The sequence below is a fragment of the Bombina bombina genome, chromosome 8 (assembly GCF_027579735.1).
Source record: "Bombina bombina isolate aBomBom1 chromosome 8, aBomBom1.pri, whole genome shotgun sequence".
In the NCBI taxonomy this organism is placed as follows: domain Eukaryota; kingdom Metazoa; phylum Chordata; class Amphibia; order Anura; family Bombinatoridae; genus Bombina; species Bombina bombina.
Genome location: NC_069506.1, coordinates 249,427,980 through 249,443,245, shown reverse-complemented (window position 1 = coordinate 249,443,245; position 15,266 = coordinate 249,427,980). Strand labels below are relative to the sequence as shown.

General features: G+C 38.3%; 1 protein-coding gene across 1 annotated transcript in view; it reads right to left on the bottom strand.

Annotated features, from left to right (window-relative positions):
• Positions 1-13,511, bottom strand: part of LOC128639091 (myelin-associated glycoprotein-like) — a 151,555-nt gene extending 138,044 nt beyond the window's left edge. Inside the window, exon 1 of the mRNA XM_053691240.1 lies at positions 13,388-13,511. Within this exon, the coding sequence (XP_053547215.1) occupies positions 13,388-13,439 (52 nt within the window). The 5' untranslated portion in view covers positions 13,440-13,511. The remainder of the gene's footprint in view (positions 1-13,387) is intronic.
• Between the last annotated feature and the right edge of the window lie 1,755 nt (positions 13,512-15,266).

Sequence of the window (15,266 nt, the reverse complement as noted above, 5' to 3'; positions counted from 1 at the left end):
TCGTTTGTACCATTGAGTCTTTGCTCAAAGAAATGGAAATACAGACGGAGATTGTCAAGAAACATCAAACTTAGCTACTTACATCTTTAATGCCCGAAGAGTTTGAAAATTTGGAGAAAAAAAATTAATATTAAAATTCTGGCTGAACAAAAGGTCATTAAAGAAACTAACGGCTAGATTTGGAGTTTTTTCGGTAACGACCCGAAAAACTAACGCCGGCTTTTTTCTGGCCGCACCATAAAATTAACTCTGGTATTGAGAGTCCAAAAAAATGCTGCGTTAGGCTCCAAAAAAGGAGCGTAGAGCATTTTTACCGCAAATGCAACTCTCAATACCAGAGTTGCTTACGGACGCGGCCAGCCTCAAAAACGTGCTCGTGCACGATATCCCCATAGGAAACAATGGGGCTGTTTGAGCTGAAAAAAAACCTAACACCTGCAAAAAAGCCGCGTTCAGCTCCTAACGCAGCCCCATTGTTTGCTATGGGGAAACACTTCCTACGTCTGCACCTAACACCCTAACATGTACCCCGAGTCTAAACACCCCTACCCTTACACTTATTAACCCCTAATCTGCCGCCCCCGCTATCGCTGACCCCTGCATTATATTATTAACCCCTAATCTGCCGCTCCGTAAACCGCCGCTAATTACATTATCCCTATGTACCCCTAATCTGCTGCCCCTAACACCGCTGACCCCTATATTATATTTATTAACCCCTAATCTGCCCCCCACAACGTCGCCTCCACCTGCCTACACTTATTAACCCCTAATCTGCCGAGCGGACCGCACCGCTACTATAATAAAGTTATTAAACCCTAATCCGCCTCACTAACCCTATCGTAAATAGTATTAACCCCTAATCTGCCCTCCCTAACATCGCCGACACCTAACTTCAAACATTAACCCCTAATCTGCCGACCGGAGCTCACCGCTACTATAATAAATGGATTAACCCCTAAAGCTAAGTCTAATCCTAACACTAACACCCCCCTAAATTAAATATAATTTAAATCTAACGAAATTAATTAACTCTTATTAAATAAATTATTCCTATTTAAAGCTAAATACTTACCTGTAAAATAAATCCTAATATAGCTACAATATAAATAACAATTACATTGTAGCTATTTTAGGATTAATATTTATTTTACAGGCAACTTTGTAATTATTTTAACCAGGTACAATAGCTATTAAATAGTTAAGAACTATTTAATAGTTACCTAGTTCAAATAATAACAAAATTACCTGCAAAATAAATCCTAACCTAAGTTACAATTAAACCTAACACTACACTATCATTAAATTAATTAAATAAAATACCTACAATTACCTACAATAAAACCTAACACTACACTATCAATAAATAAATTAAATACAATTCCTACAAATAACTACAATGAAATAAACTAACTAAAGTACAAAAAATAAAAAAGAACTAAGTTACAAAAAATAAAAAAATATTTACAAGCATCAGAAAAATATTACAACAATTTTAAACTAATTACACCTACTCTAAGCCCCCTAATAAAATAACAAAGACCCCCAAAATAAAAAAATGCCCTACCCTATTCTAAATTAATAAAGTTAAAAGCTCTTTTACCTTACCAGCCCTGAACAGGGCCCTTTGCGGGGCATGCCCCAAGAAATTCAGCTCTTTTGCCTGTAAAAAAAAACATACAATACCCCCCCCAACATTACAACCCACCACCCACATACCCCTAATCTAACCCAAACCCCCCTTAAATAAACCTAACACTAAGCCCCTGAAGATCTTCCTACCTTGTCTTCACCTCACCAGGTATCACCGATCCGTCCTGGCTCCAAAATCTTCATCCAACCCAAGCGGGGGCTGGCGATCCATCATCCGGTGCTGAAGAGGTCCAGAAGAGGCTCCAAAGTCTTCCTCCTATCCGGCAAGAAGAGGACATCCAGACCGGCAAACATCTTCATCCAAGCGGCATCTTCTATCTTCTTCCATCCGGCGCGGAGCGGGTCCATCTTGAAGCAGCTGACGCGGATCCATCCTCTTCTTCCGGCGACTCCCGACGAATGACGGTTCCTTTAAGGGACGTCATCCAAGATGGCGTCCCTCGAATTCCGATTGGCTGATAGGATTCTATCAGCCAAGCGGAATTAAGGTAGGAATATTCTGATTGGCTGATGGAATCAGCCAATCAGAATCAAGTTCAATCCGATTGGCTGATCCAATCAGCCAATCAGATTGAGCTCGCATTCTATTGGCTGTTCCGATCAGCCAATAGAATGCGAGCTCTATCTGATTGGCTGATTGGATCAGCCAATCGGATTGAACTTGATTCTGATTGGCTGATTCCATCAGCCAATCAGAATATTACTACCTTAATTCCGATTGGCTGATAGAATCCTATCAGCCAATCGGAATTCGAGGGACGCCATCTTGGATGACGTCCCTTAAAGGAACCGTCATTCGTCGGGAGTCGCCGGAAGAAGAGGATGGATCCGCGTCAGCTGCTTCAAGATGGACCCGCTCCGCGCCGGATGGAAGAAGATAGAAGATGCCGCTTGGATGAAGATGTTTGCCGGTCCGGATTTCCTCTTCTTGCCGAATAGGAGGAAGACTTTGGAGCCTCTTCTGGACCTCTTCAGCACCGGATGATGGATCGCCAGCCCCCACTTGGGTTGGATGAAGATTTTGGAGCCAGGATGGATCGGTGATACCTGGTGAGGTGAAGACAAGGTAGGAAGATCTTCAGGGGCTTAGTGTTAGGTTTATTTAAGGGGGGTTTGGGTTAGATTAGGGGTATGTGGGTGGTGGGTTGTAATGTTGGGGGGGGTATTGTATGTTTTTTTTTACAGGCAAAAGAGCTGAATTTCTTGGGGCATGCCCCGCAAAGGGCCCTGTTCAGGGCTGGTAAGGTAAAAGAGCTTTTAACTTTATTAATTTAGAATAGGGTAGGACATTTTTTTATTTTGGGGGTCTTTGTTATTTTATTAGGGGGCTTAGAGTAGGTGTAATTAGTTTAAAATTGTTGTAATATTTTTCTGTTGTTTGTAAATATTTTTTTATTTTTTGTAACTTAGTTCTTTTTTATTTTTTGTACTTTAGTTAGTTTATTTCATTGTAGTTATTTGTAGGAATTGTATTTAATTTAATTATTGATAGTGTAGTGTTTGGTTTTATTGTAGGTAATTGTAGGTATTTTATTTAATTAATTTAATGATAGTGTAGTGTTAGGTTTAATTGTAACTTAGGTTAGGATTTATTTTGCAGGTAATTTTGTTATTATTTGAACTAGGTAACTATTAAATAGTTCTTAACTATTTAATAGCTATTGTACCTGGTTAAAATAATTACAAAGTTGCCTGTAAAATAAATATTAATCCTAAAATAGCTACAATGTAATTGTTATTTATATGTTAGCTATATTAGGATTTATTTTACAGGTAAGTATTTAGCTTTAAATAGGAATAATTTATTTAATAAGAGTTAATTAATTTCGTTAGATTTAAATTATATTTAACTTAGGGGGGTGTTAGTGTTAGGGTTAGACTTAGCTTTAGGGGTTAATCCATTTATTATAGTAGCCGTGAGCTCCGGTCGGCAGATTAGGGGTTAATGTTTGAAGTTAGGTGTCGGCGATGTTAGGGAGGGCAGATTAGGGGTTAATACTATTTATGATAGGGTTAGTGAGGCGGATTAGGGGTTAATAACTTTATTATAGTAGCGGTGCGGTCCGCTCGGCAGATTAGGGGTTAATCAGTGTAGGCAGGTGGAGGCGACGTTGTGGGGGGCAGATTAGGGGTTAATAAATATAATATAGGGGTCGGCGGTGTTAGGGGCAGCAGATTAGGGGTACATAGCTATAATGTAGGTGGCGGCGCTTTGCGGTCGGCAGATTAGGGGTTAATTATTGTAAGTAGCTGGCGGCGACGTTGTGGGGGGCAGGTTAGGGGTTAATAAATATAATACAGGGGTCGGCGGGGTTAGGGGCAGCAGATTAGGGGTACATAGGGATAATTTAGCTGGCGGCGCTTTGCGGTCGGCAGATTAGGGGTTAAAAAAAATTTCAAGTGGCGGCGATGTGGGGGGACCTCGGTTTAGGGGTACATAGGTAGTTTATGGGTGTTAGTGTACTTTAGGGTACAGTAGTTAAGAGCTTTATGAACCGGCGTTAGCCCAGAAAGCTCTTAACTCCTGCTTTTTTTCTGCGGCTGGAGTTTTGTCGTTAGAGCTCTAACGCTCACTTCAGAAACGACTCTAAATACCGGAGTTAGAAAGATCCCATTGAAAAGATAGGATACGCAATTGACGTAAGGGGATCTGCGGTATGGAAAAGTCGCGGCTGAAAAGTGAGCGTTAGACCCTATTTTCAGTGACTCCAAATACCGGAGTTAGCCTAAAACCAGCGTTATTAGCCTCTAACGCTGGTTTTCACGGCTACCGCCAAACTCCAAATCTAGGTCTAAGAGAACAAAGTTTCAAAAGGATGAAGAAGACTATAGACAGGGTAAAGTCTATAAGTTGCGTTACAGTAACCAAGGCTACCAGTCTACATACAGATTTGGAGCACGGTGAAGAGCCAACCAGAGGAGAAATAACCCATCACGTGATGGTAGCGGCTCAAGCACATCAGATATGTCATCAGACGGTGCAGCGTTTTCCCCTTTGGAACTGAGCGGCGGCGAGAGCGATATCACCGGAGAGGCCGCAAACATCAAAAACAGCACAGCCAAAAAATCAGCAAATGCAGTTCTTCAGCAGGACCAAGTGAGGTAGTCACATAGCAAGGCGACCAAGAAGTAGCCGAACATCAAGGGACAGTGGTAAATATATCTAATCACACCAGATGAACTTAAGAGACTTTCTTTTTGCCCTTACCAGGGTACTGATTTTTTCGAGTTGGCTAAAGACTTACAGAGACTTTATAGGAACATCAAACTTAAAGTTTGATTTAGTGGTAACAAAAATAGCACTAATTTCAACTGCCAATCAAATAAAAATGAATTCTCTTTGCATGAGCTAGGACTCAGAAAGAAAAGTTCATTCAACCCTAGCCTAATTAACCACAGCTTCAACACTTTGTGAATTTGGTAGAAAACTATATTAAAAATTTCAAGTTTATACAAAAAGAAAGATCTCACCAGGAGATGGGAAAAGGGCCAATCTGTAAAGATGACTAATTTTACTAAAAGGGACAATCAGGCTTTAAAATTGTTAAAGAAGAATGGGGGAATTGTCCTTAAGGGGGCAGATAAAGGCGTAGAGGTACACACAGGAATTCCTGATGTGAAAGTTTGTGTTTAAAAGCAGAGAACCTGTGTATATGTAACATATAGCATGACTAAGGGGTTACTCCCCAAAACGTTGCTTGTTTTTATGTGTCTTTAATAAAGATCTCAATTTATTAAGATATTGTACTGGTGCCAATTTGTACATATATAGTTTGGAGGGGCTAGCAGTAAACCCCAGCCACTCGAGCACTGCACAGTGGTGCTGACCCTAATTCTTGGATTACCTCTAACCAATGACGCTATTCAGTCAAAGCCATCTTAATGGCTAAGAGTTCATGATTACCCACATCGTAATTCCTCTCTGCAGGAGTAATGCGTTTAGCGAAAAAGGCTACAGGGTGTGACTTGGAAGTCAAAGGATCCCTTTGGGTTAGAACTGCTCCACCCCCTATCTAGGAGGCATCAACCTCTAAAGTGAACTGTAGGTCAGGATCAGGATGGTGGAGCACAGGAGCAGAACAGAAAGCCATTTTCAGACAAGAGAAGGCATTTATGGCTTCAGGAAGCCAATGTTTACAGACTTTGCTCCGTTTTGTCAATTCAGTGAGAGGGACGACTGTTTGAGAAAAGTTCTTTATAAACCTGCGGTAATAATTGGAGAACCCCAATAACCTCTGTAATTCCTTTAATGAAGTTGGTTGAGGCCATTCTATAACTGCAGTGAGTTAAGCAGGATCCATGGCAAAACCCTCCTTCGAGATGACATAATCAAGGAATTGGATCTGAACTTGATCAAACGCTTATTTTTCTAGCTTGGCTACCAAAGAATTGTCTATGAGATGTTGAAGTACCTGTCTCATGTGTTTATGATGCTCCTCCAAAGTGGAAGAGAAAACAAGAATGCCATCCAGATAGACGATGATAGTGCAGTTGAGGAGAAGACATCGTTGACAAATGCCTGGAAGACTGCAGGGGCATTACACAGCCCAAAGGGCATTACAAGGTATTCATAATGCCCAGATCTTGTGTTGAAGGTGGTCTTCCATTCGTGGCCTGGAAAGATACGAATCAGATTGTATGCCCCACATAAGTCCAGCTTGGTGAAGAAGCGAGCATCCTGGAGCGAGTCATACAGTTCGGTGATCAATGGAATGGGATAGCAATTCTTGATAGTTTTGTTGTTCAAGGCCCTGTAGTCGATGTAGGGTCTGAGAACATCATCCTTCTTACTGACGAATAAGAAGCCTGCCCCAGCAGGAGAGGAGGATGGGTGAATTAAACCTTTGGCTAGGTTCCCTAGGATGTACTCCTCCATGGATTTGGTTTCAGCTTTGGAGAGTGAATAGGTCCTCCCTTTAGGAAGTGGGCCTCTGGGAAAGAGGTCGATCTTGCAGTTATAAGTACGGTGGGGTGGCAGCACATTAGCTGCTTTTTTCTCAAACACATCTGTGAAGTCCGCGTATACTAAGGGAAGGTTTTGAGGAGTCTGTATACTGGCTATGGGGATGCGGAGCAGATTAGTGACTTTAGCAATACAGGAGTGGAAACAGGAGGTACCCCAGGAGGCCAGTTGTCCCTCAGCCCAGTCGAATTGTGGATTGTGTATCCGAAGCCAAGGAAGACCAAGGATGACAGGCTGTGCTGGGGAATGAATGACCTTGAACTGTAGCTGTTCAGTATGAAGGACTCCCACAGTCAGGGTCAGTCAGTCAGGGTCAGGGAGTAGTTCTTTTGAGACAATATCTTTTCTGTAGAAGAGGCAAGCCAGCTTGAATCATAAAACGGTGATCCAGAAAGTTTCCAGCTGCCCTGAATCAATAAAGGCTTGAGTGTGGACAGTATTCTGAAGAAAGGTAAGGGTTACAGGTACCAGAATCCAAGTGGAATGAGGGGATTTAGTAGAGATCATGCTTAGAGGTACCCCAGTGTTATCCCCTAAGCATTGGCTTTTCCCGGACGAATGCCACAGTTCTTTAGTTGGTGGGAGTTAGAACCACAATAAAAGCAGTCTCTTCTTCTCTGTCTTTCAGACTCTGAGGGTTTGAAAGAGGAAAGATCCATGTGTTCCTTTACTGGGGTGACTGGAGAAGTTGAAGGGGTAGAGGATACTGCCGAAACCGGACAAATAGAAGGACGGAAGGAAGGGCCCTCCTAGTTCTGTCTCTTTCGACTTGTCTCTCCTGGAAGCAAGAGCCCAGACTGATACAAAGCATTATAAAGTCATTCATAGAAGAAGGAAAATCACGATAAGTGAGTTCGTCTTTAATGCATTCATGCAGACCCCTCCTAAAGGCTGCCTTGAGAGCACTGCCATTCCAAGTGGTTTCAAGTGCCAAAGTGTGAATCTCAATGGTGAATTGTGCCACAGTTCTATTGCCCTGACAGAGGTCCAGGGGAGAAAATTCTACAGCAGAGGTATGGCCAGAAGTCCCAAACACAGAAGATAATGCAGAAATGAAATCATCAACATCATTCAGTGGAGTGGAGCATTTTGTTCCAAAAGGGGAGAGTCCCAGGCTAGCGCCTTGTCTTTTAATAAGGAAATGATAAAGGTGACCCTTGACTGGTTAAACTGAAAGGTGTGAGGATCATTGCGGAAGTGCAGCCTGCATTGGTTAAGAAAACCCCTGCAATCAGTAGTAACTTCATACTTGTCAGGAAATGGTATCCCGGATATACTTTCAGAAGCAGAGGAAGAAGCCGCAGTACTAGGAGTAGAAACTGGCGGTACAACAACAGGAGTGTTATTCCTCGCTATAACTAGTAAGGAGAGTTGAGCAATAAAAGCCTCTAGCTTTGAATCCATATTCTGCAACTGTGTGGTATGGTTTCCCAAAATCTGTCCCTGAAGATAAACTGCTTGTGCCACCTCATCTGGCTCCATGGCCCAAGTATAATGTAATGCTTGAGGGATACTCCTTAATCAGACCGAACTTGGCCAGTAGTCTTGTTATCCTGGTGTCGATCCGGAATGATAGGGAATATCCCAGAGCAGAGAAAGTAGGCAAGATGAGGGAAGCAGCACTCACCACAGGCAGGGTAGTCCTCAGTGGCAACGGTAGAGCAGTCCAAGGTAAACCACTAGAATGGTCAGGCAGGCAGGTTTGGCAACAGTAATTAAGTCCAAGGGCAAACCACTAGAATGGTCAGGTACGCAGGGTTTGGCAACGGTAAAGCAGTCCAAGGGCAAACCACTAGAATGGTCAGGCAGGCAGGGTTTGGCAACAGTAAAGCAATCCAGAACAATAGAAGTTCATAGGCAGAGTAGTCAGACAAGCAGAGTTCAGCAACAGTATATCAATCCAGCAATTTAGGGGTTTAACAGGCAGAGTAGTCAGACAAGCAGAGTACAGCAGCAGTATATCAATCCAGCAATTTAGGGGTTTAACTAGTAGAGTAGTCAGATAAGCAGAGTTCAACAGCAGTATATTGGTCCAGCAATTTAAGGGTTTAACAGGAAGAGTAGTCAGAAAGGCAGGGTTCATACACAAATAGGCAAAAAGCAGAAATTATCTATCACACCCAGGAGCACAAAAAGTAACACCTATACTTAGGCAGTGATAGATTGTTTTGAAAAGACTTACATAGGCGCAGGATTCACGCCACAAGCATCTGGACTGGCATAATTGAGAGAGGAGCATGCGGCGATGATGTCAGCGCCACAAGCATCCGACCCGACACAGCCCCTGGCAATTAGTTTAAAAGTGCATATACAGCGCCAACATCCAAACAGATACAAGCTCCCAAAATGAGACCCCTAAAAACTAAAAAAAAAAATGAATATTAATATAGAAAGAGGGAGAGCGCCCTATATATATATATATAACAATTCAATTGAAAACAATTAAAAAATTAGTTAAAAACAATAGAGTAAGTGCCCCTCAGGAGAGAGGGGAATACCAAAACATATAAACACAAAAAAATGTGTATTAAAAGTTCCAAATGATATAAAAAGTCTTAACAAGTGATGATATCCTTAGCAAATGTCCTGTGTAACAGATCCGGTACCCTTGTGAATCCAATTAATCCTTTGTGTATGATGGGGTATGCAGTAAATCAAAAATCAAAATAAAGATGGTTATCAAAAATAAATGATAAAAATAAAAAAAAATAAAAAAAAAAATGGAGAAAAGTGAATCAAGTGAAAAAAGTGAATAAGAAATCCAATAGGATCCAAAAATTGCAGTACCTGTGAAAAGCAAAAATCACATACTGTTGTAATGGCATTTTAAGGCGGGAAATTACAGGAAGTAAAAGAGCTAGTGGCCACCATCTTTATTAAGGGCATTAGAGGGTTGTCATGATACATGTAATGGCAATTTAAGGCGGGAAATAAAACCCATCTTGATTGGTCCCTATAGGCTATTTAAGCCATATTTTTACCAGCAGTAGACATCTTGAGAAAGGCCCAGCTTTGGGGCCGAAATGCGTTGATGTACATGTTATAAGTAGTCACTGCTCGAGTTTATATATATAGGGTAAGCCTATTTTCAATTAAGTTTATATTCATATTAGCGTTATTGCACTATGTGATTTTTGTTTTGATTCACTTTTCTCCAATTTTTATTTTTATCATATATTTTTCATAACCATCTGTATTTTGATTTTTGATTTCTTGGATACCCCATCATACACAAATGATTAATTGGATTCACAAGGGCACCAGATCTGTTACACAGGACATTTGCTAAGAATATCATCACTTATTAAGACTTTTTATATAATTTGGAACTTTTAATACACATTTTTTGTGTTTATATGTTTTGGTATTCCCCTCTCTCCTGAGGGGCACTTACTCTATTGTTTTTAACTAATTTTTTAATTGTTTTCAATCAAATTGTTATATGTACATAGGGTACCCTAGTTTATGTGAATGTAATAAATGTATTTTAATATTTTAATATTATTCTGTTATTCTGATACTTTAGCCTATAACTGGCGCTCCCTCTTTCTATATTATTAGCCCCTGGCAATGAGCAGGGAAGGAGATGCCGCACCCCTAGCAACGGCTAGAGTGGCGTGGCGTGACAGAAATTAATGTAGAATAATATACATAGCTTCAACTTTTTATGCTTGTATAAACTCTCCAGCACAGACTATTATGCATGTTTAAATTATTTGTAGTTATCAAGCTTATTGTGAATTAGATTTATTTAGAAAGCCTTAGCAATTTTATACATTTTTATTTGATATTGGGAGACTGCATAGATCCTGGAGTATAGTAAGGCCGCTTTTATCATCTTGCTATCAATTGGGGCTGTCCTCTAGTTGGGTGTTGCAGGTCTCCTATAGTTCATTATAAAATTGGTTACATAGGGACATCACTGTTTTTACCTTTATTTTTTGTACAAGATTTTAATGTTTCATATTCTGTTGAGAGGAACTCTAGATTACATAAAATAATATAAAAAAGAAAAAGTAAAAATTTAATTACGAATATGGAATGTGAAATAGTCATATTTTCATGTCAGGTTAGTGCAAATGAGAATACGTGATCGGGTTTGCGCGAGAAAGGGTTGTTAAGTTGTTTTATCCCCCTTTGTTCCCTCCATTGAGATCTATGGGGGAAAACGTGAAAGGGCACACAATATTCTAACTTTGGATTTTTGCTCTTATCGGGTTAACGCAAGAGTGAAAAGAGTTTACTTTCAACTTGTAATATGAGCGCAACCCGACAAGCGCAAAAAACTAACTTCTAACACAATTAACGTTTGAGCAGGTGTCAATTTATGCTTAACTCTTAATCTGGCGCAAAGATTGCAATGAAGTTTATATCGTTTAGCATCATCTCATAACTTAAATTGTTGAAATCCTATAAGAACAAATTTACATAGTTTTATACAAATATAGTAGTTGATGTTAGCTATGTTTTCATTTTATTTTTATTATACCCAGACACAACTGGATTTATTAATATGTGAACTGAGTAAATAAATTCATGCTGCCCATTGGATTTGACTAATGTTGATGCTCATCGAATAGTGGGGTGTATACAGTGCCTATAAATGCAAACGTAGTGGAGAATAAATATATGATCAATGTGGAAAAATGACTCCTAAAGTGATATAGAGGAATAGGTATAATTTAATACATGGGGGTATATAAAAATACAATGTTGAGAGACGAGAAGAAATAACACAGTTAAAAATCCTATATAATATACATTAAACAATGGATTGTAAAAAATAAAATCAACATCGGTAAAGTAGTGAGTCAACAAATGGTCAGAATGAAATCCTGGATCCTTATAGAGAGATATATGTGATAGAAATCCAACATACGTGAATAAATGTCAAATTGTCAATAAATACTCAAAGTAATGTTGTGACCAAATGAAACATCCAAATGGTGAGAAAAATATATAAGGTGAAAAAACTGACGTGAAAAAACTGACGTTGCAAAAATGAAAAATAAAAATGAAAAATAAAAATAAAAACAAAAATGAACAAAAACAAGACATAGTGTAGATGTAGAAAAAGTCAAAGTTCTGTTCAAGACTGTCCTTGACTGTCTTGAAAAGGCCTAGCATAGGCCAAAACGCGTCGACATTTGGTAAGCACATTTTTAACAGAACTTTGACTTTTTGTACATCTACACTATGTCTTGTTTATTTATTTTTTCTTAGGTTTATTACTGTTTTTACTGAGGATACAGAGCACCACAGGACCACATTGGAGGATTATTCACATTTTTATAGATATATTCTCTATACCTTTTTGTGTACACATTATTTTTTCACCAAGACACTCACCTCAACTTTTGCAGTTATTTTCATTTTTGTTTTTATTTTTATTTTTCATTTTTGCAACGTCAGTTTTTTCACGTCAGCTTTTTCACCTTATATATTTTTCTCACCATTTGGATGTTTCATTTGGACACAACATTACGTTGAGTATTTATTGACAATTTTACATTTATTCACGTATGTTGGATTTCTATCACCTATATCCCTCTATATGGATCCATGATTGGTATACTAAATTCATTCTGACCATTTGTTGACTCACTACTTTACCGATTGTTGATTTTATTTTTTACAATCCATTGTTTAATGTATATTATATAGGATTTTTAACTGTGTTATTTCTTCTCGTCTCTCAACATTATATTTTTATATACCCCCATGTATTAAATTATACCTATTCCTCTATATCACTTTAGGAGTCCTTTTTCCACATCGATCATATATTTATTCTCCACTACGTCTGCCTTTATAGGTGCTGTATACACCCCACTATTCGAATAGCTCTAACTCAGACCAGCTAGGAGGTCTTTGTATACAAGCTCAAGGTTGTATTCTTAGCACTCGGTCTAAACCTTCCGTTGTCAATCTAATGTTGATGCTCACATGTATTTTCTGGTGGATTGGAATACTGCTGTTTATTATCCTTTGTGCATTGTATTTAAAGGGATATGAAACTCAAAATGTTTCCATAATGATTCAGATAGAGCATGTAAATTTAAACAAATCTCTAAATTACTCCTTTTTTTCAATATTTCTTCGTTCTCTTTGTTTGAAAAGCAGGAAAGAAGCTTAGCAAAGAAGTTTAGGAGCTAGACCATTTTTTGGTTCAGCACCTGGGTTGCACTTGCTCATTGGTGGCTAAATGTAGCCACCAATCAGCAAGAGCTACCCAGGGTGCTGAACTAATATGGGCCGGCTTTTAAGCTTACATTCCTGCTTTTTCAAATAAAGTAAATAAATACCAAGTGAACGCAGAAAAATTTATAATAGGAGTAAATTAGAAAGTTGCTTAAAATTTCTGCTCTATCTGAATCACGTAAGAAAAAAATGGGTTTAATATCTCTTTAAGCTGTCAACATGGTATAAATGCACTAGAAAACTACATGAAATCTGTTTTTTTGGGCGTTTTGTTTTGAAAATTTTGTAAAACGCAAGAGACTTTGAACTCTCTACTGAATTATGGGAATAAAGGTTCCTGTTGTAAACACAAAAACACATTTATAAAAATTTAACAAATAATTAATCCTTTCTCTGTTGAGCAAGACACAAAAAATACATTTTAAATGTTTTCCCAAACAATATAACAATGTTCTAAAGAAAAAATCATAATATGTTTTTCAATGTTAATAAGCTTTATAGTGGATAATATAGGTAATAGAATTAAGGCATTTTGACTATACATTGCCAAAATATTCTGATTAACCTTACCTTGAATAACAAACAGGAATATCATACTTTGAAAATAAATCTTTAGTTTCATTTTTTAAATATTTCTCCACAACACTTTGCAAAAGTTGATATCATTCATCATCTGCAAATAAGGGTATTATTCCTATACAAAAACATAGACACCAGATTAATATCCTAATGCAGCTATTAAAAAAACTATCATACAAAGAAAATATCAGTAATTAATTTAACTGTCCTGTTGGTAGTACAATTTATAAAGTTTACAAAGGGCAAATCAATAGCAGCTCAGTGATAAACCCCTTGAAAAGCTTTACATTATTAATTATCCTGTCCTCCACTGTTGTGTCCAATAAAATATATATGTATTTGTACTCTGATCTGATGAATCACTGTGTAGATATCAATATGCTGGATGAAATCCAATCTGTCTAAAGGAAGTAGAACAAATGCATATTCTGAGATTCTTTAAAGCAAGAAACAGGTAAATAATACGGCCTAGATTACAAGTGGCACTAATTTTTTATTGCTCATGAGTGCTAACTGCGCTAAAGTTAAAAAAACATTAGCTTTGTCGGGTTTATGCAGGTATTACAAGTTAAAAGTAAAAAGTTAGCAAAAGACTCAGACGCGCTATCTTCAGGAATTTGGGTATTGTGACCGCACTAAATGAATCCCCCCATAGACTTCTATTTGGTGCAAGAAAAAAACACTTTTTATTTCATCGCTCACATGCTAACCCAAAACTGCACCAGATCAACTACGGTAAAGTCGAAGGTTTGTTCAATATATTTTTTATTTTTTTTTAATACATATACAGCAAAACAACATTAAATATATATATATATATATATGTATACATTTTTTTTACTTATGAAAGCACTATCCACAATATTGAAGAAAGTGCACGGGATAGGATTGCGTCAACACCCAAATAATAAACTAATATTAAACAGATCCCAGCAAAATAATAAGAACTGTAGCTACAACTGTAGCAATCTACCCATTCATTATTCCATCAGCAAAGGTAAACATAAACAATATCAAGAGCAGAATAATAATACACATGAGCCCCAAATATTCACACATACCAAACACCAAACAAAGACCCACAAGGCGTCCAAGGAGGGCCTCAGTCAACAGCTGTCCAGAGTTAATAGCAAGAGCCAAGCTTGTTAGTTTGAAATACATCAAGATGCCAAAGTTATAAGTATTCAGCAACAAGTGAATGAGCAGTCACTTGTTCCAATTAGTTAAGAAAGCATCGATCAAAAGCAATTAGTCAGCAATTTCCTTCTTTGGGGAGCATCAGAGACACATACATTCATGTATAGTAGGGCCAAGCCCTCCTTAATAACATGTGCGTAGCTTCAAACGATATCCGCTCTCCCTTATTTGTAATCCACCAAGTATAGGGTATCGTAAGCACCTGTCATGCTATACACTCAATAAATGGCACAGTTCCAAGCACCATCACAGTGTTAGCGAAACTACCCATATACTTGCAGTTTGAGGATGAACTTGTATACTAGGAAAGTCCCAGATAGCATGTATTTTTGCAGCAAGTTTGAAAATGAGTTGCTAATGTCTTGCTAGACTTGCCAAGCTTCAAAAGTTTGCTGCACATTTGTAGCAAGTCTGCATTGAAAGTCTCCAGAATAAACTTGCTTTATAAATTTTCTGCAAGTTTGCTACAAGTTTGTATAGCATGTATTTTTTTTCTTTAAACATTTCAAATTAATTGTTAAACTCTTGCTAGACTTGCCAAGCTTCAAACGTTTGCTGCACATTTGTAGCAAGTCTGCAGAATAGACTTGCTTTATAAATTTTCTGCAAGTATGCTACACGTGTGTATAGTATGTAGTGATGTCGCAAATTGTTCGCCGGCGAATAGTTCCCG